The sequence below is a fragment of the Procambarus clarkii genome, chromosome 5 (genome assembly GCF_040958095.1).
Source record: "Procambarus clarkii isolate CNS0578487 chromosome 5, FALCON_Pclarkii_2.0, whole genome shotgun sequence".
Lineage (NCBI taxonomy): Eukaryota > Metazoa > Arthropoda > Malacostraca > Decapoda > Cambaridae > Procambarus > Procambarus clarkii.
In genome coordinates, this window is record NC_091154.1 from 16,929,537 (window position 1) to 16,955,543 (window position 26,007).

Sequence of the window (26,007 nt, forward strand, 5' to 3'; positions counted from 1 at the left end):
GCATACATTTCATTTACTTCCCTGCCTAGCAACAATTCTGTCCAATTACACTCATTAAAAAAATTTCGAAGTTCCCCATAGTTGCCTCTCCTTAAATCGAGTTTATCAACTGTTTCAATCTCCCCATTTTCTTCTAGATGATATCTTAAAGCATATTTAATGTCTAACAGGACGTGATCACTCTTTCCCAAGGGAGGAAGGTACTGGAAGTCAAAAATCTCTTCTTCTTTCCTGGTGAATACTAGATCCAGTACTGACGGTATGTGTGTGTGTGTGTGTGTGTGTGTGTGTGTGTGTGTGTGTGTGTGTGTGTGTGTGTGTGTGTGTGTGTGTGTGTGTGTGTGTGTGTGTGTGTGTGTGTGTGTGTGTGTGTGTGTGTACTCACCTAGTTATGTTTGCGGGGGTTGAGCTCTGGCTCTTTGGTCCCGCCTCTCAACCGTCAATCAACAGGTGTACAGATTCCTGAGCCTATTGGGCTCTATCATATCTACACTTGAAACTGTGTATGGAGTCAGCCTCCACCACATCACATCCTAATGCATTCCATTTGTCAACCACTCTAACACTAAAAAAGTTCTTTCTAATATCTCTGTGGCTCATTTGGGCACTCAGTTTCCACCTGTGTCCCCTTGTGCGTGTTCCCTTTGTGTTAAATAGACTGTCTTTATCTACCCTATCAATTCCCTTCAGAATCTTGAATGTGGTGATCATGTCCCCCCTAACTCTTTTGTCTTCCAGCGAAGTGAGGTTTAATTCCCGTAGTCTCTCCTCGTAGCTCATACCTCTCAGCTCGGGTACTAGTCTGGTGGCAAACCTTTGAACCTTTTCCAGTTTAGTCTTATCCTTGACTAGATATAGACTCCATGCTGGGGCTGCATACTCCAGGACTGGCCTGACATATGTGGTATACAAAGTTCTGAATGATTCTTTACACAAGTTTCTGAATGCCGTTCGTATGTTAGCCAGCCTGGCATATGCCGCTGATGTTATCCGCTTGATATGTGCTGCAGGAGACAGGTCTGGCGTGATATCAACCCCCAAGTCTTTTTCCTTCTCTGACTCCTGAAGAATTTCCTCTCCCAGATGATACCTTGTATCTGGCCTCCTGCTCCCTACACCTATCTTCATTACATTACATTTGGTTGGGTTAAACTCTAACAACCATTTGTTCGACCATTCCTTCAGCTTGTCTAGGTCTTCTTGAAGCCTCAAACAGTCCTTTTCTGTTTTAATCCTTCTCATAATTTTAGCATCGTCCGCAAACATTGAGAGAAATGAATCGATACCCTCCGGGAGATCATTTACATATACTGTATTAGAAACAAGATAGGACCGAGTACAGAGCCCTGTGGTACTGTACTGTACTAGTTTAATAAAACAATTCACATCGTGTAGTGTACTCTATATATAAAAATATATTACATTGAAACCCGTATGAGTGACAGAGGCTGTACAAGAATGTAACAACTCTTGTATATATCTCAAAAACAAAAAATAATAAAATTGGGCTACTGTTGTGAGCACTGCGCTACTTTACCCCGTCAGCTCGCTACTCGCAGCAGTTTAGATGTGGCAACCTTGCTGGAGGCGGCGGGAGGCTCCAACCAGTAGGCCTATGGTGGCCGGGTGTGACCAGTGAGGCTGGTGGCTCCTCCAGGGACCTGCTCCTTCCTGCTCCTCGCCCAGCCTTCAGGTGTAGTTTGTGTGGTGAATACTTTCATGGCAACGGCGGCCTCTTCCCTCCTGTGGGCCTCCTCCCAAGGTAGGCCGTGGTGGCCCAGGGTAGGCCGTGATGGCCCAGGGTACGCCGTGGTGGCCCGGGGCAGGCCGTGATGGTCCAGGGTAGGCCGTGGTGGCCCAGGGTAGGCCGTGATGGCCCAGGGTAGGCCGTGGTGGTCCAGGGTAGGCCGTGATGGCCCAGGGTAGGCCGTGGTGGCCCAGGGTAGGCCGTGATGGCCCATGGTAGGCCGTGGTGGCCCAGGGTAGGCCGTGATGGCCCAGGGTAGGCCGTGGTGGCCCGGGGCAGGCCGTGATGGTCCAGGGTAGGCCGTGGTGGTCCAGGGTAGGCCTTGGTGGTCCGGGGCAGGCCTTGGTGGTCCAGGGTAGGCCTTGGTGGTCCAGGGTAGGCCTTGGTGGTCCAGGGCAGGCCGTGGTGGTCCAGGGCAGGCCGTGGTGGTCCAGGGTAGGCTGTGGTGGTCCAGGGCAGGCCCTGGTAGCCCAGGGTAGGCCGTGGTGGTCCAGGGTAGGCCTTGGTGGTCCAGGGCAGGCCGTGGTGGTCCAGGGTAGGCTGTGGTGGTCCAGGGTAGGCTGTGGTGGTCCAGGCCAGGCCCTGGTAGCCCAGGGTAGGCCGTGGTGGTCCAGGGTAGGCCGTGGTGGTCCAGGGTAGGCCGTGGTGGTCCAGGGTAGGCCGTGGTGGTCCAGGGTAGGCCGTGATGGTTCAGGGTAGGCCGTGGTGGTCCAGGGTAGGCCTTGGTGGTCCAGGGCAGGCCGTGGTGGCCCGGGGCAGGCCTTGGTGGCCCAGGGCAGGCCGTGGTGGCCCAGGGCAGGCCGTGGTGGTCCAGGGTAGGCCTTGGTGGCCCGGGGCAGGCCTTGGTGGCCCAAGACAGGCCGTGGTGGCCCGGGGCAGGCCGTGGTGGCCCAGGGCAGGCCGTGGTGGCCCAGGGCAGGCGTTGGTGGTCCAGGGTAGGCCGTGGTGGCCCAGGGTAGGCCGTGGTGGCCCAGGTCAGGCCGTGGTGGCCCGGGGCAGGCCGTGGTGGTCCAGGGTAGGCTGTGGTGGTCCAGGGCAGGCCCTGGTAGCCCAGGGTAGGCCCTGGTGGCCCAGGGTAGGCCCTGGTGGCCCAGGGTAGGCCCTGGTGGTCCCGGGTAGGCCTTGGTGGTCCGGGGCAGGCTGTGGTGGCCCAGGGTAGGCCGTGGTGGCCCAGGGCAGGCCGTGGTGGCCCAGGGTAGGCCGTGGTGGCCCAGGGTAGGCCGTGGTGGCCCAGGGTAGGCCGTGGTGGCCCAGGGCAGACCGTGGTGGCCCAGGTTAGGCCTTGGTGGTCCGGGGCAGGCCGTGGTGGCCCAGGGTAGGCCTTGGTGGTCCGGGGCCGGCCGTGGTGGTCCGGGGCCGGCCGTGGTGGCCCAGGGTATGCATTGGTAGTCCGGGGCAGGCCGTGGTGGTCCAGGGTAGGCCGTGGTGTTCCAGGGTAGGCCGTGGTGTTCCAGGGTAGGCCGTGGTGGTCCAGGGCAGGCCGTGGTGGCCCGGGGTAGGCCGTGGTGGTCCAGGGTAGGCCGTGGTGGCCCAGGGTAGGCCGTGGTGGTCCAGGGTAGGCTGTGATGGTCCAGGGTAGGCTGTGGTGGTCCGGGGCAGGCCGCGGTGGCCCGGGGGAGGCCGTGGTGGTCCAGGGTAGGCCTTGGTGGTCCGGGGCAGGCCTTGGTGGTCCAGGGCAGGCCGTGGTAGTCCGGGGCAGGCCGTGGTGGTCCGGGGCAGGCCGTGGTGGTCCGGGGCAGGCCTTGGTGGTCCGGGGCAGGCCTTGGTGGTCCGGGGCAGGCCGTGGTAGTCCGGGGCAGGCCTTGGTGGTCCGGGGCAGGCCTTGGTGGTCCGGGGCAGGCCGTGGTGGTCCGGGGCAGGCCGTGGTGGTCCGGGGCAGGCTGTGGCGGTCCGGGGCAGGCCGTGGCGGCCTGGGGCAGGCCGTGGCGGCCCGGGGCAGGCCGTGGCGGCCCGGGGCAGGCCGTGGCGGTCCGGGGTAGGCCGTGGTGGTCCAGGGTAGGCTGTGGTGGTCCAGGGCAGGCCCTGGTAGCCCAGGGTAGGCTCTGGTGGCCCAGGGTAGGCCGTGGTGGTCCCGGGTAGGCCTTGGTGGTCCGGGGCAGGCTGTGGTGGCCCAGGGTAGGCCGTGGTGGCCCAGGGCAGGCCGTCGTGGCCCAGGGTAGGCCGTCGTGGCCCAGGGTAGGCCGTGGTGGCCCAGGGCAGACCGTGGTGGCCCAGGTTTGGCCTTGGTGGTCCGGGGCAGGCCGTGGTGGCCCAGGGTAGGCCTTGGTGGTCTGGGGCAGGCCGTGGTGGCCCAGGGTAGGCATTGGTAGTCCGGGGCAGGCCGTGGTGGTCCAGGGTAGGCCGTGGTGGTCCAGGGTAGACCATGGTGGTCCAGGGCAGGCCGTGGTGGCCCGGGGTAGGTTGTGGTGGTCCAGGGCAGGCTGTGATAGCCCAGGGTAGGCCGTGGTGGCCCAGGGTAGGCCTTGGTGGTCCAGGGTAGGCCTTGGTGGTCCAGGGTAGGCCTTGGTGGTCCAGGGTAGGCCTTGGTGGTCCGGGGTAGGCCTTGGTGGTCCGGGGCAGGCCGTGGTGGCCTAGGGTAGGCCTTGGTGGTCCGGGGCAGGCCGTGGTGGCCCAGGGTAGGCCTTGGTGGTCCTGGGGCAGGCCGTGGTGGCCCAGGGTAGGCCGTGGTGGCCCAAGGCAGGCCGTGGTAGTCCGGGGCAGGCCGTGGCAGTCCGGGGCAGGCCGTGGTAGTCCGGGGCAGGCCGTGGCAGTCCGGGCAGGCCGGGCAGGCCGTGGCGGCCCGGGGCAGGCCGTGGTGGGCCCGGGGCGGACCATAGTGGGCCGGGGCATGCCGAGGCAGGGCATGGTGGGCCCGGGGCGGGCCGTGGTGGCTTATGGTGCTGGTATGGTTGAGGGGTTAGGCTTCTTCCTATATTGAACCCATTTTCTTGTTTTTTCCCTCTCAATTTGTGGAACCAATCCTGTTTTTGGGTTCCGCATCTCTTTTAGTATATATATTTTTTTTTTGTATCTTCATCATATATTTAAAGAATTTCGCATACATCTCATTTATTTCCTTGCCTAGCTAGAAGTCTTAACAATTAAATTAATTAAAGAGTTTCTCATTTTTCCTCATCGTGTCCTCTCCTTAAATCAATCAGGTTTATCAACTATTTAGATTTTTCTATTTTCTTCTAGAATATATCGCATAGTATATTTAATTTTTAACAGGACATGGTCACTGTTTCCCAAGGTAGGAAGGTACTGAATGTTAAATATGTTTTTACTTTCCTGGTAAATACCAAATCTAGCAATGATGGAGCATCACCTTCTCTCATGCTTGTGGGCTGTTTTACATGTTGATACATGAAAGATTCCAGGATGAAGTTTACGAATCAGCTGGTCCCCTGTTGTCCAAGCATCCTCTGTGCAGGCGATGAGTCACAATAACGTGGCTAAAGTATGTTGACCAGACCACACACTAGAAGGTGAAGGGACGACGACGTTTCGGTCCGTCCTGGACCATTCTCAAGTCTCAAGTCACAATCGACTTGAGAATGGTCCAGGACGGACCAAAATGTCGTCGTCCCTTCACCTTCTAGTGTGTGGTCTGGTCAGCATCCTCTGTTGTTGCTTCATAGTTTTCCCAGTCTATCAATTTTAAATTGTAGTTGCCAGGTATCAACAATCATTATTTATCCTTATCTGCTTTTACAATAGGGAGCCGGTCGGCCGAGCGGACAGCACGCGGGATTTGTGATCCTGGGTTCGATCCCAGGCGCCGGCAGAGTTTCTTTCACCCTATGCCCCTATTACCTAGCAGTAAAATAGGTACCTGGGTGTTAGTCAGCTGTCACGGGCTGCATCCTGGGGGTGGAGGTCTGGTCGAGGACCAGGCTGCGGGGACACTAAAAGCTCCGAAATCATCTCAAGATAACCTCAAGAATAGGTCTCATGATCATTATAAGGCCCTCTCTTTTTTTTTTTGTCATCAAGCTCCTCCTTAGTTTACAATATTGCTTGCTGGTGGACTGTATGGAGTTAAGATTATTAGTTTATCATTCTGACTACCAATTTCCAGTGGCATTGTCTACTTCTTGAGGGTTGTCAAGCATTAATTCTCTTGCCTTTAGGGCCACGAAGACATAGATCCCCGGAATCTTCAACAGGTAGGTAGGTAGTCGTTCCTTCACCAGGATTGCAACACCTCCACCTTTTCTAACTTTTCTGTTACATCTCCAAATAGCATAGCCACTTGGGAATACCACCTCATTTAAAATGTTATCCTCCAGTTTTGTCTCTGCTAATATGACAATATCTGCCATTTTAATCTGTATTATATCATTTAACTGCAGTATTTTTAACCCTACCGCATCTAAGTTGATAGACACAGTTTTCAGCCACATGTTCCCTCCTCCTTTACCCTTCACTCTTCTTTCCTCTAATGCGCTTATTGGTTTGCTTTCATGTACCATCTCACCGGCTTTCTGATCCCTGTCACCTTGTAGTAGAAAAAAGAAAGTTGTTCTTCATTTCTATTCTCATTTAAGTGTTTTGCTTCAGCAAGGTTGTTTCATCTTGTCTGTCTTCCTTAGAAAGGTTTAGTCTTAATGACTATTGTTTCCCATCCTCATCATACTGCAATTTCTTGGCATTCCTAAGCACTTCTGTCATGTGATTCACTCCATTTAATGTCACCCTTATGGGGCGAGACTTGCCTTTTACATATTTTCTTATTCTCCGAAAATCACTGATATTTTCTTTCAGTGACAGGCCTTCCTCTAAACTTACTATAACGTCAGTGATTTTTTCCTCTTCTGTTCCTCTGTCTACCCTATGTGGAAGCTCCTTTTCGAAACATAAATGATAAATTATTCTAGATTTATTTTTATCTACAGTGTTCTGAATTAACTTCCTGCTAATGACCTAGTTCTTTTCCATTTGCCTGTCTAATGTCAGAGCCTGACTTTTTATTTCTGTTCCTGGCTTCCAAACAATCTTCCTTGATTTTCTTTCTCCTTTACAATTTGCACATATTTTTCTTTTATTTCCTCCTTGCACTTTCAAAATCTCTCGTAGCTTCTTCCATTTTGAGTTGCCTATGGATTTTTTTTAAATTCCTTGCCTAACTATCGGTTGGCTGGTTTATACAGCTTAATTTTTTTCTCTCCATCATTCCATAGGGCCGGTCGGCCGATCGGACAGCACGCTGGACTTGTGATCCTAGGTTCGATCCCAGGCGCCGGCGAGAAACAATGGGCAGAGTTTCTTTCACCCTATGCCCCTGTTACCTAGCAGTAAAATAGGTATCTGGGTGTTAGTCAGCTGTCACGGGCTGCTTCCTGGGGGTGGAGGCCTGGTCGAGGACTGGGCCGCGGGGACACTAAAAAGCCCCGAAATCATCTCAAGATAACCTCAAGAAGATTCCCTGTCTCATTCTTTCTCTAGTTCCTTGATTTGTCCTTCCTGTTTTCTTACCCTGTTAGTCATGCTGGCAATTTCATTATCCTGCTGCAACATACCGTCTGATAAAGTACTGTATATACCTGGTTTTTTAAATCTTTTTCTTGTTCTAAATTAAAAAGAAATTCTTCATGAGCCTTTAGCAAATCTTCAGTCATCAGTAACCTGCCTAAAAAACCACCATCACGTATTTATTTGAGTAAAACCATAGCATTCCATCTCCTTTGCTGTTTTCACTAATGATCTTGTCTCATTCAATCCTGTCCCATGCAATCCTACCTATCTGCCATTTTTTTTAATCTGCTCTGGAGCAGAGTCCCTGGGCCAATTTTTTTCTCAAGATTTGTTTATTTTTCACAACAGTCACCACTCTACACATTTTATCATTGATTTTGGTATATATACAGTACAACCTCGATTCAACGTACTATATGGGACCAACCCCAGTTCGTTGGAGCGTTGGATTCGTTGCAAGAGGTGACCTTCAGGAGGCGTTTGTATCGGTGCCTTTTTTTTTCTTGTATACAATAAAAATGCATTATCATATTACATACTGTACCTATATATTACTTCTCTACTAAAATATACTGTAATTTATAAATTTACCTTATTGTTGAAGTTATGTCCATCTTGAAGTTTCGTGAAGTTGTGAATACTCTACAGTAAATACGTGCTGTAGTGCATTATGCCGTTAGCACTGTGTTGATTAAAAGTAGTTCTGCTGTATGTTGAGTACTACAATACAGTTTATGAAAACTATTGTACACTAAAATTACTGCAACATTAATTTTAACACTGTGTACACACTTAAATTTAACACTTGTTCTAACTGTTCACGCTGGACACGATGTTCTTAGATGTTTGTATCAGCTTTGCTGGTGCTCGCTGCTGTTGTGGGTTCAGCTGCTTCTGAGCTGGTGCTGGCTGCTGTTGTACCAGTGCTGGGTACAACTGTGCTTGTGCTGGGTACAACTGTGCTCGTGCTGGGTACGGCTGTGCTCGTGCTGGGTACGGCTGTTCTCGTGCTGGGTACGGCTGTTCTCGTGCTGGGTACGGCTGTTCTCGTGCTGGGTACGGCTGTTCTCGTGCTGGGTACAGCTGTTCTTGTGCTGGGTTCGGCTGTTCTCGTGCTGGGTTCGGCTGTTCTCGTACTTGGTACAGCTGTTCTCCTGCTGGGTACGCTGTTCTCGTGCTGGGTACGGCTGTTCTCGTGCTGGGTACGGCTGTTCTCGTGCTGGGTAAGGCTGTTCTCGTGCTGGGTTCGGCTGTTCTCGTGCTGGGTTCGGCTGTTCTCGTGCTTGGTTCGGCTGTTCTCGTGCTTGGTACAGCTGTTCTCGTGCTGGGTACGGCTGTTCTCATGCTGGGTTCAGCTGTTCTCCTGCTGGGTACGGCTGTTCTCGTGCTGGGTACGGCTGTTCTCGTGTTGGGTAAGGCTGTTCTCGTGCTGGGTTCGGCTGTTCTTGTGCTTGGTACAGACTAAGTCTATACGTACACCCTACAGTAGGCTGGTGTTTAAGCCAGATCCAGTAACATAAATCTCTCTTAAATATTCGATTTACATCAAATTATATATTTTTAGGTTATATATTTAGTTTAGCAACATTATTATGGTAATAAGAGCTATAAAAAATACTTATTTTGGAACTGATTTATTAATTTTATTATTTCGAAGCCGTAGGTCACTGAACTGTGGCGACGAAATCGAACAAAACACTGTCTGGTGTTGTGTTCGATTTCCAGTAACATAAATTTCTCTCAAATATTCGATTTACATCAAATTATATATTTTTGGGTTACATGTTTAGTTTAGCAATATTATTACGGTAATAAGAGTTATAAAAAAAATACTTACTTTGGAACTGATTTAATTATTTTATTATTTTGAAGCCATAGATCACTGAACTGTTGTGACGAAATCGAACAAAACAAGCATGGTGTTGTATGGACAGGGATTATAGACCCGTCCACTCGTGCTGGAGTTGTGCCGCTAATAACGTGAATAATTTCTCAAATAGCAGATATCTATCATATTACAGTATATTTTTGGTTTTATTTAGTTTAGTTTAATTAGGATAATAAAGAGTTATTAAAACCAGTTTTAGAAATGATTTATTAATGTGAAACGTTCAAAGTCATGGATCACTGAACTATGACAACACAGACAAAAGTGAGTGAAACCTCACTGTAAAGTGAGGTTTACTGTAGAGTATTCCCTTATCTGTCCACCCTCACTCGTCTTGTTTCATCACAGAAAATGTTTATAAGAAGATTTCAACACATTAGCTAGCTATTCACGCTTCAGCCTTTAAATGAATTTACAAAGATACGTGTGCCACAAATCAGTGAACGAAAATCATTGAAACTCAGTCGTTCACTTGTGTGGACCACTCTGGCTGGTATTTGGGTAATATGCATCACTTCTTGTATGGATCATTTTGGCTGGTGTTTGGTTCATATGGTTCACTTGTGTGGTCCACTTGTGTGGTCCACATGTGTGATCCAACTTGTCTTATGACGGAATTATTAATAGTAATCTGTGATAGAATGAGACAGTTTTCCACCACTCTGTGAACTCTGTCCCAACATCGTAAGCTTGTGGACCACTTGTGGACCACTTGTGGACCACTTGTGGTCCACTTGTGTGATCGAACTTGTCATATGAAGGAATTAATAACTGTAATCTGTACTCGCCTAGTTGTGCTTGCGGGGGTTGAGCTCTGGCTCTTTGGTCCCGCCTCTCAACCGTCAATCAACAGGTGTACAGATTCCTGAGCCTATTGGGCTCTATCATATCTACACTTGAAACTGTGTAAGGAGTCAGCCTCCACCACATTACTTCCTAATGAATTCCATTTGTCAACCACTCTGACACTAAAAAAGTTCTTTCTAATATCTCTATGGCTCATTTGGGCACTCAGTTTCCACCTGTGTCCCCTAGTGCGTGTGCCCCTTGTGTTAAATAGCCTGTCTTTATCAACCCTGTCGATTCCCTTGAGAATCTTGAATGTGGTGATCATGTCCCCCCCTAACTCTTCTCTTCCAACGAAGTGAGGTTTAATTCCCGTAGTCTCTCCTCGTAGCTCATACCTCTCGGCTCGGGTACTAGTCTGGTGGCAAACCTTTTGAACCTTTTCCAGTTTAGTCTTATGCTTGACTAGATATGGACTCCATGCTGGAGTCGCATACTCCAGGATTGGCTTGACATATGTGGTATATAATGTTCTGAAAGATTCCTTACACAAGTTTCTAAAGGCCGTTCTTATGTTAGCCAACCTGGCATATGCTGCTGATGTTATCCTCTTGATATGAGCTTCAGGGGACAGGTCTGGTGTGATATCAACCCCCAGGTCTTTCTCTCTCTCTGACTCTTGAAGTATCTCATCTCCCAAATGATATCTTGTATCTGGTCTATTGCTTCCTACCCCGATCTTCATTACATTACATTTACTTGGGTTAAACTCTAACAACCATTTGTTCGACCATTCCTGCAGCTTGTCCAGGTCTTCTTGAAGCCTCAAGCTGTCCTCCTCTGTCTTAATTCTTTTCATAATTTTGGCGTCGTCAGCAAACACTGAAAGGAATGAGTCTATACCCCCTGGGAGATCATTTACGTATAACAGAAACAGGATAGGTCCAAGCACAGAGCCCTGTGGGACTCCACTGGTGACTTCACGCCATTCTGAGGTCTCACCCCTCTCTGTAACTCTGCTTCCTATTGCTTAGGTACTCCCTTATCCACTGGAGTGCCCTACCAGTTACTCCTGCCTGTTTCTCCAGCTTATGCATCAACCTTTTATGGGGTACTGTGTCAAAGGCTTTCCGACAGTCCAAAAAAATGCAGTCCGCCCATCCTTCTCTTTCTTGCTTAATCTTTGTCACCTGATTGTAGAATTCTATCAAGCCTGTAAGGCAAGATTTACCCTCCCTGGACCCATGTTGATGGGTTGTCACGAAGTCTCTTCTCTCCAGATGTGTCACTAGGCTTTTTCCTCACAATCTTCTTCATCACCTTGCATGGTATACAAGTTAAGGACACTGGCCTGTAGTTCAGTGCCTCTTGTCTGTCACCTTTTTTGTATATTGGTACTACATTAGCAGTCTTCCATATTTCTGGTAGGTCTCCCGTTTCCAGTGACCTACTATACACTATGGAGAGTGGCAAGCAAAGTGCTCCTGCACACTCTTTCAATACCCATGGTGAGATTCCGTCCGGCCCAACAGCTTTTCTCACATCCAGCTCCAATAGGTGCTTCTTGACCTCATCTCTTGTAATTTCGGCCCTTTCCAAGGTCACCTGGTTTGCTGCCACCTCTCCTAGCGCCGTAACTTCTCCCTGTTCTATTGTAAAGACCTCCTGGAACCTTTTGTTGAGTTCTTCACACACCTCTTTGTCATTCTCTGCGTACCTGTCCTCGCCCACCCTAAATTTCATCTCCTGTTCCTTCACTGTTGTCTTCCTCCTGATGTGACTGTGTAGTAGCTTTGGTTCGGTCTTGGCTTTATTAGCTATATCATTTTCATACCTTTTCTCAGCTGCTCTTCTCACACTAACATACTCGTTCCTGGTTCTCTGATATATCTCTCTACTTTCTGGTGTTCTTTATTACGGAAGTTCCTCCATGCCCTTTTGTTCAGCTCCTTTGCTTTCATACATTCCCTATTAAACCACTGATTCTTCCTTTGCTTTTTTTTTTCCTGTCGGGCTGGGACAAACCTGCTTACAGCCTCCTGACATTTTTGGGTGACATAGTCCATCATGTCTTGTACGGACTTGGTTCCGAGTTCTGTGTCCCAATGTATATCCCATAGGAATTTATTCATCTCCTCATAGTTTGCCTTTCGGTACGCCAGCCCTTTGTTTCCCAGTTCTTTTTTGGGGGTGATAATTCCTAGCTCAACCAGGTATTCAAAGCTCAATACACTATGATCACTCATTCCCAAGGGGGCTTCCAACTTAACTTCCCTTATATCTGACTCATTTAGGGTAAATATCAGATCAAGCAAGGCTGGTTCATCTTCTCGTCTCATTCTTGTCGGTCCCTTGACGTGTTGACTTAGAAAGTTTCTTGTTGCCACATCCAGCAGCCCATGTGTCTAGGCCTCCATGTGGGTCTCTGTTCCCCCAATCTATCTTCCCATGGTTGAAGTCTTCCATGATTAGTAGTCTGGATCCGTTCCTGCTAGCCACAGAAGCTGCTCTGTCTATTATATTGATGGTGGCCAAGTTGTTTCTATCATATTCCTGTCTGGGTCTTCTGTCATTCGGTGGGGGGTTATATATGACTACAGTACTACTATAATTTTCTGTCCTCCAGTTGCTATGGTGCCTGATATGTAGTCACTGAAACCTTCACAGTTCGGAATTACCATCTCTTTGAAACTCCAACCTTCTCTTAGTAGCAAAGCTACACCACCACCTCCTCTCCCTTCGCTCTCTTTCCTCACTACATAGTAGCCCTGTGGAAACACTGCGTTTGTTATGGTGTTTGTTAGCTTTGTTTCTGTGAGTGCTATTATGTCTGGGTTTTCTTCTAGGTGCCCATTCTCCGAGTTCACTTGTTTTATTTGTAATCCCATCTATGTTAGTGTACATTGCCTTGAAGCTCACTTTCTTCTGTTCATTTTCTTGTCCCTTTCTTGGTGAGCATTCTGCTGGTGTGGGAAGCTGTTCCATGGGTGAGAAGATCTGTGAGGTGGTTTGCAGGGTCTCGGAGGATTTTTGGGGTGGGGGGTGGGGGTTTAAGGGTAGGGGGGACAGGTAAGGGTGTGGGTTAAGGAGATAGGGGGGACATGGAGGATACATTCTGTGATAGAATGGGAAAGTTTTCCACCAGTTTGTGAACTCTCGACGTCGTAAGCAAATCCGAACATCCCCCGCTTTGGCGAACCATTGTTCGTTGAACCAGGTGAGTAAATCCGTCCTGAAAAGTGTGCGAACTAGCCGGAGATTCGTTGAATCGGGGTATGTTGAATCGAGGTTGTACTGTATGGTATTGGGAACACAACTTGAGTACCTCTCTCCAGCACTATCACCCAGATATGATGCCGTGATCATGCTGCCCTCCAAGCTGTCATGACAATGTGCTCTTCACACCACTCCCACCTAGTTGTTGGTAAACACAGGTGCCCAAGCATCCTGGCACACCTAAATACCTCATCCACTCATTGGATGAAAAAACTTATAGGTTTTGCAAAGGCAAAAGACTTTACAAAGGCGTTCGATAAATGTGGCTATGGAGTGATAGCACACAAAATGAGGTCAATTGGAATAACTAGTAAAGTAGGACAGTGAATGCTTAATTTTCTGTCGAACAGGACAAAGAATAATAGTCAACCATATAAAATCGAGTCCAAGCGCAGTTAAAAGCTCTGTACCTCGGTACAGTCCTTGCACCATTGCTTTTCCTTATTCTCGTATCAGATATGGTATAGACAATAATACAAGTCACAGCTTCATATTATCCTTTGCAGATGACGCAAAAATCGGCATGAAAATTAGCTCTGCTGAAGACATTGAAAAAACTATAAGCAGATATTAACACTTTGATGCTCTGGGTGCGCGTGCACCGCATTATCCCTGGTGGGTTTGGGCATTCCGCGGGAGCGTGCAGTAATTCTGAAAAGTGTATACTCTTTTCAACTTTGTTACCTCAATTCTCGTCCTAGGTTTTTCAATTTGGTATCATTGTGTTCGCAAACGAATTTTCTACAGAATTAAAGGCATATAAAGTCCAAAAGCCTGGCGTACCATCCGCAACAAACAGAGAAAGTGAGACTAAGTTACCCGGGAGCGAGCAAGAGCGATAAAATGTTTACACTCTTTTCAGTTATGTCACCTCAATTCTCATCCTAGGTCTTTCATTTTGGTATCAATGTGTTTGCAACAGAATTCCCAACAGGAGTACAGTGGCACCTTGACTTACGATTGCCCCTACTTACGATAATTTTGAGTTACGATGTAAACAATGTTTGCACCATGTTTGCACAAGTTTACGTTTTAGATCTCTCCTTTTTGTTGTTTTACAAACTAAGCAATCACATTGGCCTATTGCACGCTTTCCAGCTGGTGGCAAATGTTTAAGTCTGTGTGCTTGAAAGGCCTCCATGTGAGGGAGCCTGGGTGTAGCAGCATGCTGCAACACTGGGTTCATGATGGGTCTTTGTATGCCAGGAGCATCTTTGCCAAACTTTACTAATAACTGTGTCGCAGGTGTAAAAGTAAACGAACGGAAACTTGGTTTTCGTCCAGTTTTCACCAGATACATATTGTAGCAGTTCAGCATGTTCATGTCAACAAGATGAAAAAACACTTTTCATCCACTTTAATGTTTTCTGCACACACTTGATAGTGCCCACCATCGTGTCAGATTTATCAACCAAACGCATGTTGATGATATAGTCAAGAACACAATCATGGCTTTATATACTATATCTTGCGTTACTTGGTTAACCTTGCCACTGTTCACCATTGTACCCTCATGAACGGTTGTCAGCAAGTTCACTTCTCTCTTGTCTTTCCACCTAACTGAGAGTATTTGATCACATTTTCTTAGCTCGCAGTCACCAACTTCAAGTTTATTTTCAAACACTGGCATTTCCTTTCTTCTTGGCTTTATTGTGCCAACCAATCCAGTTCTATTTTCAATCAAAAGCCTAGCTAGCAAGGGACTTTTATAGTAATTATCCATGTACAAAATGTGGCCCCTTGTTAGGCCAAAATGTCTAATTGTCTAATTAGGCCCCATGGTGCCATCAGTGACTTCACCACACTACCTGAGAAACCATCTTGGTCGTTTCCGGGAATGTCAACATTGCTAGCAGAATACAGAATCCTGTGTAACACATAACCTGTCTCACAGTCACAAAGAACAAAGAATTTCAATCCAAATCTGTTGTGTTTGGAGGGAATATACTGCTTGAATGCAACATGTCCTTTGAAAAGCACAAGGTCAATCATTAGCTTCTGTGCTGGTACGTAGAAATCTCTGAACTTTCCAATAACTTCATTCATGTAATGCCTGACTCGCCAAAGTCTTATCATCCTCTGTCCGGTCTTCATTACTTGCAAAATGTAGAGACCTGAGGAGTATCTGAAACCTATCTCGGGAGATATATTTCCCAAAGAAAGGTGTTGGAATAGTCTGGTCTTTGCTCCAATAATCTAGTGATAGGGTGTTTGACACAATGCTTCATCAACATACATATTGCTAAAAATACATACATCTCACCTACAGTTGTATTTTTCCAACGCTGCAATCGTGAATATTCTGTGATCTCTTTTCCAATGAGATGAGCCGCATGAAGGTTTGTTTAGTGTACAATATATTCCATCAGCGGCTCATCATAAAATGCTGTAAAATATGCCATTTCACACATGTTGTTACCATTATCCGGGAAAAGGTCTGTAATCCCAACGTCTATTGTCAAAGGCAGGAATTAGAGGAATAAAATCAGTCACCATCACTCCACACAAGTACACCTGGTGTCTTGCTAGACGCAACAGACACACGACTGCAAGGAAGCGATGCACACCGTGGACCAGGAGCTGAAGCCCGTCTATGCAAAGTACTGCCGCCATGTGCGTGTGGGGTGAAAGCAAGTGAATATGAGGGTCTTGGTTCCTCATGTTGCTCTATTGCTTTGTGTAACAAGAACATCTTTGCCAAACTTTACTAATAACTGTGTCGCAGGTGTAAAAGCAAACGAACGAAAACTTAGTTTGTGTAACAAGGAACATCTTTGCCAAACTTTACTAATAACTGTGTCGCAGGTGTAAAAGCAAACGTAACGCATAGTGTTACTGCGGTGGCGCTTGGCTGGGCGAGACGTTGCTGACGCGACAAATTCTCGCCCGGTAACACCACTGGTACAGGTACTAGCAACAGGCGCAGGTAACACTATGCTCTGAATCCACTTCACTAAATCCTGAAAATGAGTCACCTTCCTCTGACTCATCACCCAAAATATCCTCATACTCTAAATAAGCACAGGAACTATGTGGTCGTGGGTGGATTGGGGTAGACACTGGGCGAGGTGGCATGGGTGAGCGTGTAGGCCTTGCCATGGAGGGGGAATGTAGGCCTCGCATGGATTTTCTTCTGTTATTTTAGAAATCGAATAGCAGTTACCGGACCCGTAGTAATTCTTCATGAGAGCTGTATCACATTTTCACTGTCTGTGCTACTATCATCGGTCAATTGTGTATAGTCCTTATCATTGTCAGAATCATCAAAATGACTTTCCTCACCATCAGAAAATAATTCACTAGTTATTTGCTCTTAGGTAAGTGATTGCGTGGTGCGTGCCCTGGATGCGTTTGGCTCTGCGCTTGCCATGGTGACAGTTGGTTAACTGAGGCCTCCCACGCATTGGTAGCATGAGCTGGATTTTTTTTACAAAATGGGCTGCCCCTGGGCAGCGTATGGAGACCCTCCCCTACCCAGCTGGCCGTTCAAATCTTGTGCCAGTACTCCAACACGTCATATGACATGATGCTCAATTTATTGCAAGTTACTCAACACATCATATGATGTGTTGCGCAGTTTAAGGGTTAATCTAAGACTAGTCAAACAAATTTTTGCACCTTGAGGTGTTTGGTTAGTTACAGTGCCTGGGTATATTAAAATTATTGGCATCTCCAACCACGTTGCAGCTTTGTATGTTACATCTCTAATGTTTTTGTTTATTTTCTGCATTATTAATTACAATGGTAGCAATCATGAAGATAATAGTAATGCTAAATTTGTCCTTCACCAGGATGAATGAATATAAAAGAAAGAAACGTCTTGAGTACCAGAGAAGATGGATGCGTGTGTCAGAAATGCTGAAGAGAATTAACAAAATGAAGACTAGTTCTGCATACACCATTGATGTAAGTTATTCTTAGTATTCTCTGAACGTGACTGTCAAGTAATTACTGTCTATATAAATATTGTGCTGTAAGTACATTGTATATACAAAATGTTTTAACCAGCATGGATTTTCTTGTTTTTTTTTTTTAGAAATTGAAAAGCAGTTACCGGACCCATAGTAATTCAGAAAGCAGAACCCTTAATGAAGAATTACCTGACAACGAAACATGGCGTAGGCTAAGTTTGATATCAAGTACTGAAGTGCATGTTATTTCCCACTGGGAGAATAAAATAATAATAGAAATACAAGTTGTACAATCATCGTATTTTGCACTAGATAGCATTATGTAGAATTATCATTCACACTCCAGTAAATCCTCTGCAGTAGCAACCCCCCCCCCCCCCCCCCCCGCATTGCTTAACCCTTAAGCTGCTATGGGCCTAATGGCCTTCAACACCACCAGGCGCAAACAACAACAACAAAAGTTATTAAAAAAATCTTGAAAGAAGTGTTCATTTGTGTTCCCTGAGCACGGGAAAAATAATAAAAAAAATTAATTGTACTACTGTACTTGCCAATGACATAATTGAGCCAAGAAGTTGGCAAATGACGTCACACATCTTGCTCACTCATGCATGATGCGTCCGGGGAAGTGTCGTGCATGGAGTTCAAGCAACCAGAGTTGCCACAAATGTATTTTTACTGCATTTTTTACAGTATCTATAGTGTATTTTACAACCACTTTTTTTCACTGATATTGTTCAATATATTTTCACTTGATGTATTATAATACAACTGTTATAAGTTCAATACACTATAAATTCAATGCACTATCACATATTAGTGTCACAAGTATGTACACACAAATGTGTTATTTTACAGGAAATATAAAATATATTCTGCTTTTTTGTCAATACAGTATATATATATACTGTACAGTATACACTCAATATGTACATGTTTGTGCACAATTATTGGACAATTAGTAGTCCTGGACAGTATGATATTCTTTGAAACAGGTGACATGGCACAAAGGGACTGCACACACTGGACACCATGTTTGCACCCATTTATGTGTCTGTTGCCTCTTTTGTGTGGTCTTACACACAATGCACGCACGCTGGCCTACTGTACGTTTTCCAGTTGGTGGTAAATTCCTTACTGCGTGCACCGAAAGCCTTCCCTGTAAGCCAGCCTAGGTGTGGGAGCATGGTGCAGTAATGGGTTCACAATGGGCCTTTGTATGCCAGGAAGTGGTTTGCCAAACTTTTATAGTAATTGTCACTACAACAAAACTGAATGCACGGTAGTTTGGTTTAGCACCTGTTTTGACAAGATACATAGTGTAACTGTTCAGCATTGTTACGTCAAGAAAGTGGAAAAACATCTTCTTGGTCCACCTCACTGTTTAAAGTACACAACCAATTGCATGTTTGTGAGAGTCCATAACACAATCTGGTTTATATATTAGTTGTTTTGTTCGCCTTGTCACTGTTCAGTATTGTACCAGTGTGAGTGGTGGTCAACATGTTCACTTCACGCTTGTCTTTCCACCACACTGAAAGCATTCCACTAGTTTTTCTTGGCTGACAATCACCTATCACAATAACATTGTCAAACACCGGCATTTCCCTTCGTTTTGTCTTGACTGTGCCACACACTCCAGTTCTATTATCAAGCAAGAACATAGCAAAGGATCTGTATAATAGTTATCTGTGTATAATATGTGGCCCTTGTTCAGCCATATTGCCAGCAGTGTCTTCACCACATTACCTGAAAAATCATGTTGGTCATTAGCAGGAATGTTTTCAGAATACATAAGCATGTGTAACACAATTCCTAGTTTCACAGTCACACAGTACAAAGAATTTCAATCCAGATCTGTGAGGTTTGGAGAGAATATACTGCTTGAAGGTAACACATCCTTTGAAAAGCACAAAGGATTCATCAATCAGCTTCTGAGCTGGTACATAGAAATCTCTGAACTTTCCAACAAGTTCATTCAGAATGTGCATCACCCTCCAAATCCTGTCATTCTCTGTCTCGTCTTGATCACTTGCAAAATGAAGACACTCTAGGATTATCAGAAACTTGTCACGAGACAAATTTGCCGAACAATGGTGTTGGAACACATTGGTCTTTGCTCCAATAATGGCTGATTATGTGCTTGATACAATGTTTCATCAACTCACACAGTACCAAGAATATGTACATTTCTCCCACATTTGTATCATTCCATCGCCGCAATTGGAATATTCTGATAACTCCTCGCTTCCAATGAGATAAGCCGCGTACTTGTTCGTTTCCTGAACAATATGTTCCATAAGCGGCACATCAAAATAAGCAGCAAAGAATTCTGTTTCACTCATGCTGTCACCTGTATTCGGGAAAACGTCTGTAATCCCAACATTTACATGGTCAAAGGCGGTGGTTTCTGGAATAAAATCTTCACCATCACTCCAGATAAATATACCTGGTGCCTTGCGAGATGCAACACCGACTCAACGGTGAGAAATTCATGGACCAGGAGCTGAAGCCAGTTTACGCACAGCAGGGGTGGGAACCAAGGATGATGGAAATTTACATGAAGATGAGGGTACTTCATTGTCACTATGTGGTGCCCTGCAGTGCCCTGCGGTGGTGCTTGGCTAGGCGAGATGCTGCCGACTCGTCAAAACAAAGTTTGGTAACACCACTGGCACTAGCGACAGGCATGGTAACACCATTCTCTGATTCTACCTCACTAAAGTCAGAAAATGAGTTGCCTTCAACAGACTCGTCGACCAAAACATTATAATCTGGCAAGGTAACACATGAACTGTGTGGTCAGACACAAATTGGTGGCGAGTGAGGGCCTACTAGGCCTGGTCCTCGTGGCACCCACATGTTCACTTTCACTGTCAGCCATATCCACATCTTCTGGTTGTGTGTAGTTAAAACCTATGTTTCAGTTATTACTATCAAGGTTCATCACCCTCCTGGAACACTTTCTGATGAATTTCATCCAAATGGCAAAGATTGGGTTGCGTGGCGCGTTGAATGAGGTCGGCCGCTGGTATGTGGTGCGCTCGACATGGTATCTGTCGTGAAATTAAGGCCTCTGCACAATGGCGGCCCACGCTGGATTTTTTCCAAAATGGCGTCTGTTTACTATGGCCCAAGGCTAGCGTATGGGTGCCCCCCTTTACCTCGCGAGACTTAAATAGTGTGTGGCACCCTCAATTGTGTGAGTAATTACCTAAGTGTAGTCCAGTATGTTTCTGTGAATAATACAATTTCTCCCACCCTACCCATCCACATTGGTGTTCCTCAGGGCAGCATACTTGGCCCTCTCCTCTTTCTCATCTACATTAATGACCTTCCAAATGCCTCCCAACACCTCAAACTAATTCTATTTGCTGACGACACAACCTTCATTTACTCCAGTCCTGACCCCCTTGCTCTAAATGCCACAGTAAATACTGAGCTAAATAAAGTCCATCTTTGGCTAACTGCCAACAAACTCACCCTTAACATTGACAAAACTTTCTATATTCTGTTTGGCAATAAATCCTCTAATCAAATAAATCTCAAAATAAACGATACCCAAATTTGTAACAAATTAGATGGCAAATTCCTTGGCATTCTCATTGACCACAAGCTGAATTTCCAGGGACACATTCTAAATATATCAAAAAAAGTTTCAAAAACTGTGGGCATTCTTTCTAAGATCAGATATTATGTACCCCGCCCTGCCCTGGTGACTCTCTATTACTCCCTTATCTATCCATATCTCAACTATGGTATTTGTGCTTGGGGCTCTACTACCCAAAATCATTTACATCCACTAATTACTCAACACAAAGCTGCTATTAGGACAATATCCAACTCTGGCCCTAGACATCACTCGGTACCCCTACTCAAATCTCTGAATATGTTAGACATTAAGTCACTGCACATTCTCTCATGTGTATTATACATATATAAAACGCTAAACTGTAATGCTAATCCTGACCTCGAAAGCTTCATAGAAGGTTGTAACAGAACCCATGAGCACCACACCAGAAATAAATACAGTTTTGATATTCCTAGAGTACGACTTAATCAAACTAGAAATGCTCTACAAATCAAGGGGCCCAGAATGTGGAATGACCTTCCCGACCATGTTAAAGACTGTACCTCTCTCAACCAGTTTAAGATAAAAACGAAGCTATACCTAATAAATTCCCTGTAACCTACCTTACCCCTCTATTGTCAACCAATGTCTGTTTTTTTTTAAAGAGAGCTGTTTGTCGACAGAATTGTATTTGTGCTGCTTTTTCAGCTATGTTTTCATTTCTTGTTTTCATTTTACTCTTTATGCTCAATTAGTATTAAGCTTTAGTCAATTAAGTTTTTCATGCCCGAAACGCTTTGCGTAATAGTGGCTTTAGGCATTGAATGTACTAGCTCTATCTATAAGTCCACCAATCTTTGTAAAAATTTCTTGTATGTATGTACCTTACCTAAATAAACATTTATTTATTTATTTATTAGTTACGGGATGAGAGCTATGCTCGTGGTGTTCCGTCTTCCCAGCACTCTTTGTCATATAACGCCTTGAAATTACTGACGGTTTTGGCCTCCACTACCTTCTCACCTAATTTGTTCCAACCGTCTACCACTCTGTTTACAAAAAGTGAATTTTCTTGTATTTCTCCGGGAGCTTTGTTTCGTTAGGTTAAATCTATAACCTCTTGTTCTTGAAGTTCCGGGTCTCTGGAATTGTTCCCTATCAATTTTATCAGTTCCTGTTACTATTTTGAACGTAGTGATCATATCGCCTCTTTTTCTTCTATCTTCTAGTTTTTGTATATTTAATGCCTCTACCCTCTCCTTGTAGCTCTTGTCCTTCAGTTCTGGGAGGCACTTAGGGGCATGTCTTTGCACATTTTCCAGCTTGTTGATGTGCTTCTTAAGATAGGGGCACCATACAACAGCTACATATTCCAGCTTTGGTCTTACAAAAGTCAAGAACAATTTCTTTAGTATTTCACCATTAAAGCAATTTTGAAGTTACAAAATGTAGCATAGGCTCCTCGCACAATGTTCTTAATGTGGTCCTCAGGTGATAGTTTTCTATTACTATCTAGAACCATCCCTAGATCCCTTTCTTTGTCAGAATTCTTTAAAGATTTCTCACATAATTTATAGGTTGTGTAGGGGGTCTATGTTCTATTCCACATTCCATAACATGGCATTTATTCACATTAAATTCCATTTGCCAAGTGGTGCTCCATATACTTATTCCCTTACACTGCTCAGGGGTCCTGGGGACATTTACACCTCTGCGTGCAAGAAAAAAAAAAAAAAAATTCAAATTTTTTTTTCCGTCTTCTAAACATGTTAATTTGTGTCCCCTGAGCACGGGAAAAAAAAAGTCGTAGGTGACGTATTTTGGGCGCAATTGACCTAAGGAAGTCTGGCAAAAAGTGGGCGTTGACAGAGTGGTCGTCAGACCCGGTTTGCGTCACCCGCGCTGACAGATGGGAGTTGCCACAAAGATATTATTACCTAATTGTTTCAATGTCTCCGATTGATTTTTCTTAGTTTTTTGCAGTAATATTATTCAATAGTGTGTAATGTACTGTAATATATTTATATAATAAAAGTGGTGAATAATCACTATACAGTACTCAAAAGTATGATGTGCATATTAGTGATTCAATTATTATGTTTATAAAACAATAAACAAATAGTTTTGCTGCTATTACACACTATACACAGGTTATATATAAGTATCTGCATGTTTTGGTCACCATAATGAACCACTAAGTTGGTATTGAGAGTCGAAAAACAACGAAGAGTTGCCGCCACACACCAGCCAGCCACTCGCTGCCACTCCCTCAACACACGCACTAAACTTTCTTCCCCAACAATACCATTTGGGGTGTTATTACACTATATACAGACGTTATATATAAGTACAGGCATACCTCAGTTTAAGAGTTTAATTGGTTCCTGGAGACGCCTCGTATTCCGAAAGCTCGTATTCCGAAGCTAATTTCCCCATAAGAAATAAAGGGAAATGAATTAATCCGTTCCTGACTACCCCAAAAACCCCACATCAAACTAAATTTTTATACTTAATTCATCTAAATAAATAATAGGAGGGGGGAGGAGGAGAGGAGTTACTGTTTGGAAGGGGAGTCCCCTTCCATTATCACATCAGGCAGTGAGGACCTTTCTGGTGTGCTTCCCCTGAGACGATTTATCTGAGTGCCACTAGGTCCTGGTTGAGGCTCGCTGCTCGATTTCCTCACCACAAATCTGTCTATGGAAGCTTGCTTTTCCCTTCTTCGCAAGCTCTCTCTGTAGTAAGGCATCACATTGTCATTGAAAAGATTAAGACAACGGCCTACTACAGCTTTCTCTGGGTGAGTCTGTTCAATAGTTGTTTGAATCTCTTCCCACATCTGACACACCTTCTTAATTACTGCAGAAGGGACATTCGCTGGTGCTGTTGGTGCTGCTACCACCTCCTCCCCCACTGCAGATTCATCCGCTGCTGCGTTGGCTTGCTGTTCCTGTTGAAGGGCTAGGAGTTCTTCGGTGGTCAGTTCTTCGTTGTGTTCTTCCACCAACTCCTCCACATCATCACCATCCAATTCCAAGCCCATTTGCTGGCCTAGACTAACAATTTCCTCAACAATAGGTGCATCATTTATAGGCTCAAACCCCTCAAAGTCTAGTTCTCTCACACATTCAGGCCACAATTTTCTCCAGCCAGAGATCAGGGTTCTTTGAGTCACTTCTTGCCAGGCTTTGTCAACGAGTTTTAAAGCACTACAAATGTTAAAATGCTGTTTCCAGCACTCTTTGAGGGTGAGGTTTGTGGCTTCAGTCACTTCAAAACATTTTCGGAAAAGTGCCCTTTCATAAAGTTTCTTAAAATTCGCTATGATTTTCTGGTCCATAGGCTGAATTAGAGGAGTGGTGTTAGGAGGAAGGAATTTAACTGTGAGGAATTTATTGTATCTGGGCAACAAATCATCTTCCAAGCCTGGAGGATGAGCAGGAGCATTGTCGAGGAGAAGCACGGCATTGAGTGGCAAATGTTTCTCCTGCAGATATTTTTCTATGGCAGGGCACACCACTTCATTCACCCACTCCAAAAAAATAAGCCTAGTCACCCATGCTTTTTTATTAGACTTCCACATCACACACAAATGGGTTTTCTGCACTATACTGTTTGAAAACCCTTGGATTTTCAGAATGATACACTAGCAAGGGTTTAATTTTCAAATCGCCACTCGCATTTGAACACAGCACAAGCGTAAACGTATCTTTCATAGGCTTGTGTCCAGGCAAGGATTTTTCCTCCTTGGTAATGTATGTCCTCTTAGACATTTTTTTCCAAAACAATCCTGTTTCGTCATAAACACTTGTTGCGGTAGGTATCCCTCAGCCTCTGCAAACTCTTTAAATTCGTCAATAAATCGTCCAGCGGCTGGTTTGTCTGAGCTGGCTGCCTTCCCATGCCTTGTAACACTATGGATACCACTTCTTCTAAATTTTTCAAACCAGCCCCTGCTTGCCTTAAACTCTTTCGTATCTGCATCACTCGTTGCAGGGGTATTCTTTAGAAGGTCTTCGTGCAATACCCTGGCTTTCTCACAAATAATGGCCTCCGAAACACTGTCACCCCTTAACTCCTTGTCGTGTATCCAAATTAATAACAGCTTTTCCACTTCTTCAAGTATTTGTGGTCTTTGTTTCGTTATTGTTCTTACTCCTTTTGCCACTTTAGCACTCATAATCTCATTTTTCTTCTTAAGTATAGTGCATATTGTTGATGTGGCTTTGTTGTACTGCCTACAAAGTTCAACAACACGTGTACCGTTCTCATGCTTCCGAATGATCTCGTTTCTCCTCTATTGTCATCCTCACATGGGCTTTCTGGCCTTGATCCTTACCACTGGCTTTCTTGGGACCCATGGTGAGATATATAATAACAAATTGTATAGTCAAATCACCAAAAATCCAACAAAACACTGAAAATCCGCGAGAAGAATTGATGTGGGGTAGTCACTGAGCGCGAGACAATGGTAAACTGAGGGGCGGAGGGGCGACGATCGCCGAACCACCACGTGCTAGGTCGGCCTGTACGCGTATCAACAAACTCGCGTCCCGAGGTAACCCTCGCGTTCCAAGACATATTTTTCGAGGAAATCCTGCTCGTCTTCCGAAAAACTCGCATGCAGGGACACTCGCATTCCGAGGTACCACTGTATGTATATATTTTGTTCACCACAACTGTATAGCTAAGCTGATATAGTTAGTTCAGGCACTAAGAGTCGTCGCTATACACAGATGGTGGCTGGCGGCTCCCTCACTCATTCAAGGTCACACGCACTAAACTTTCTCCCCCAACAATACTGTTCGCAGAGTTATTACACTATATAACATATTATATATAAGTATCTACATGTTTTATGCACCGTAACTGTACACCTAAGCTTGTAGTGCGCCCAAAGAGCATAGTGGCCACCCTGTAAACAGCTAGACAAATCGTGCAGATGACGTCACCTGCGTCACCCATATGGCTCCTCCCAGCATAATCCTTTTGCTGTTATTACACGAATACCCACATTATATATAAGTATCTACATTTGTGTTCACCATAGAGAACCACTGACCTGGTATGGTGAATGCAAACAATAACGGGTAGCCACACAGTCAGTAAATGATGCCGTCTCCCTCTGTCTCTCAGCATCACTCCTCCCACAGCGCTAATTATTACAACAATCCTGCTATTATCACAACCCTGGTTATTTATATCACAGTCATGGGTCATCTGTAATATTGTCATCGCTAAATAATAACAATTATATATTTATTTTGACATTTTTCGGCGATGCTGTGGTCACAAGCTGAACAGCAATGCTGTTCGCTCATGCTGCGTGCGCCAGCCTTGGTTGCTCCAACAGTACTGTGCTTCTCACACC

The 26,007-nt window shown here is 45.4% G+C and overlaps 1 protein-coding gene across 1 annotated transcript in view; it reads left to right on the top strand.

Moving 5' to 3' along the window:
- Positions 1-1,548: 1,548 nt before the first annotated feature.
- Positions 1,549-26,007, top strand: part of LOC123763886 (uncharacterized) — a 229,387-nt gene continuing 204,928 nt past the window's right edge. Inside the window, exons 1-3 of the mRNA XM_069339791.1 lie at positions 1,549-1,762; positions 16,946-17,060; positions 17,191-17,272. Coding sequence (XP_069195892.1) covers positions 16,947-17,060; positions 17,191-17,272 — 196 coding nt within the window. The 5' untranslated portion in view covers positions 1,549-1,762; position 16,946. The remainder of the gene's footprint in view (positions 1,763-16,945; positions 17,061-17,190; positions 17,273-26,007) is intronic.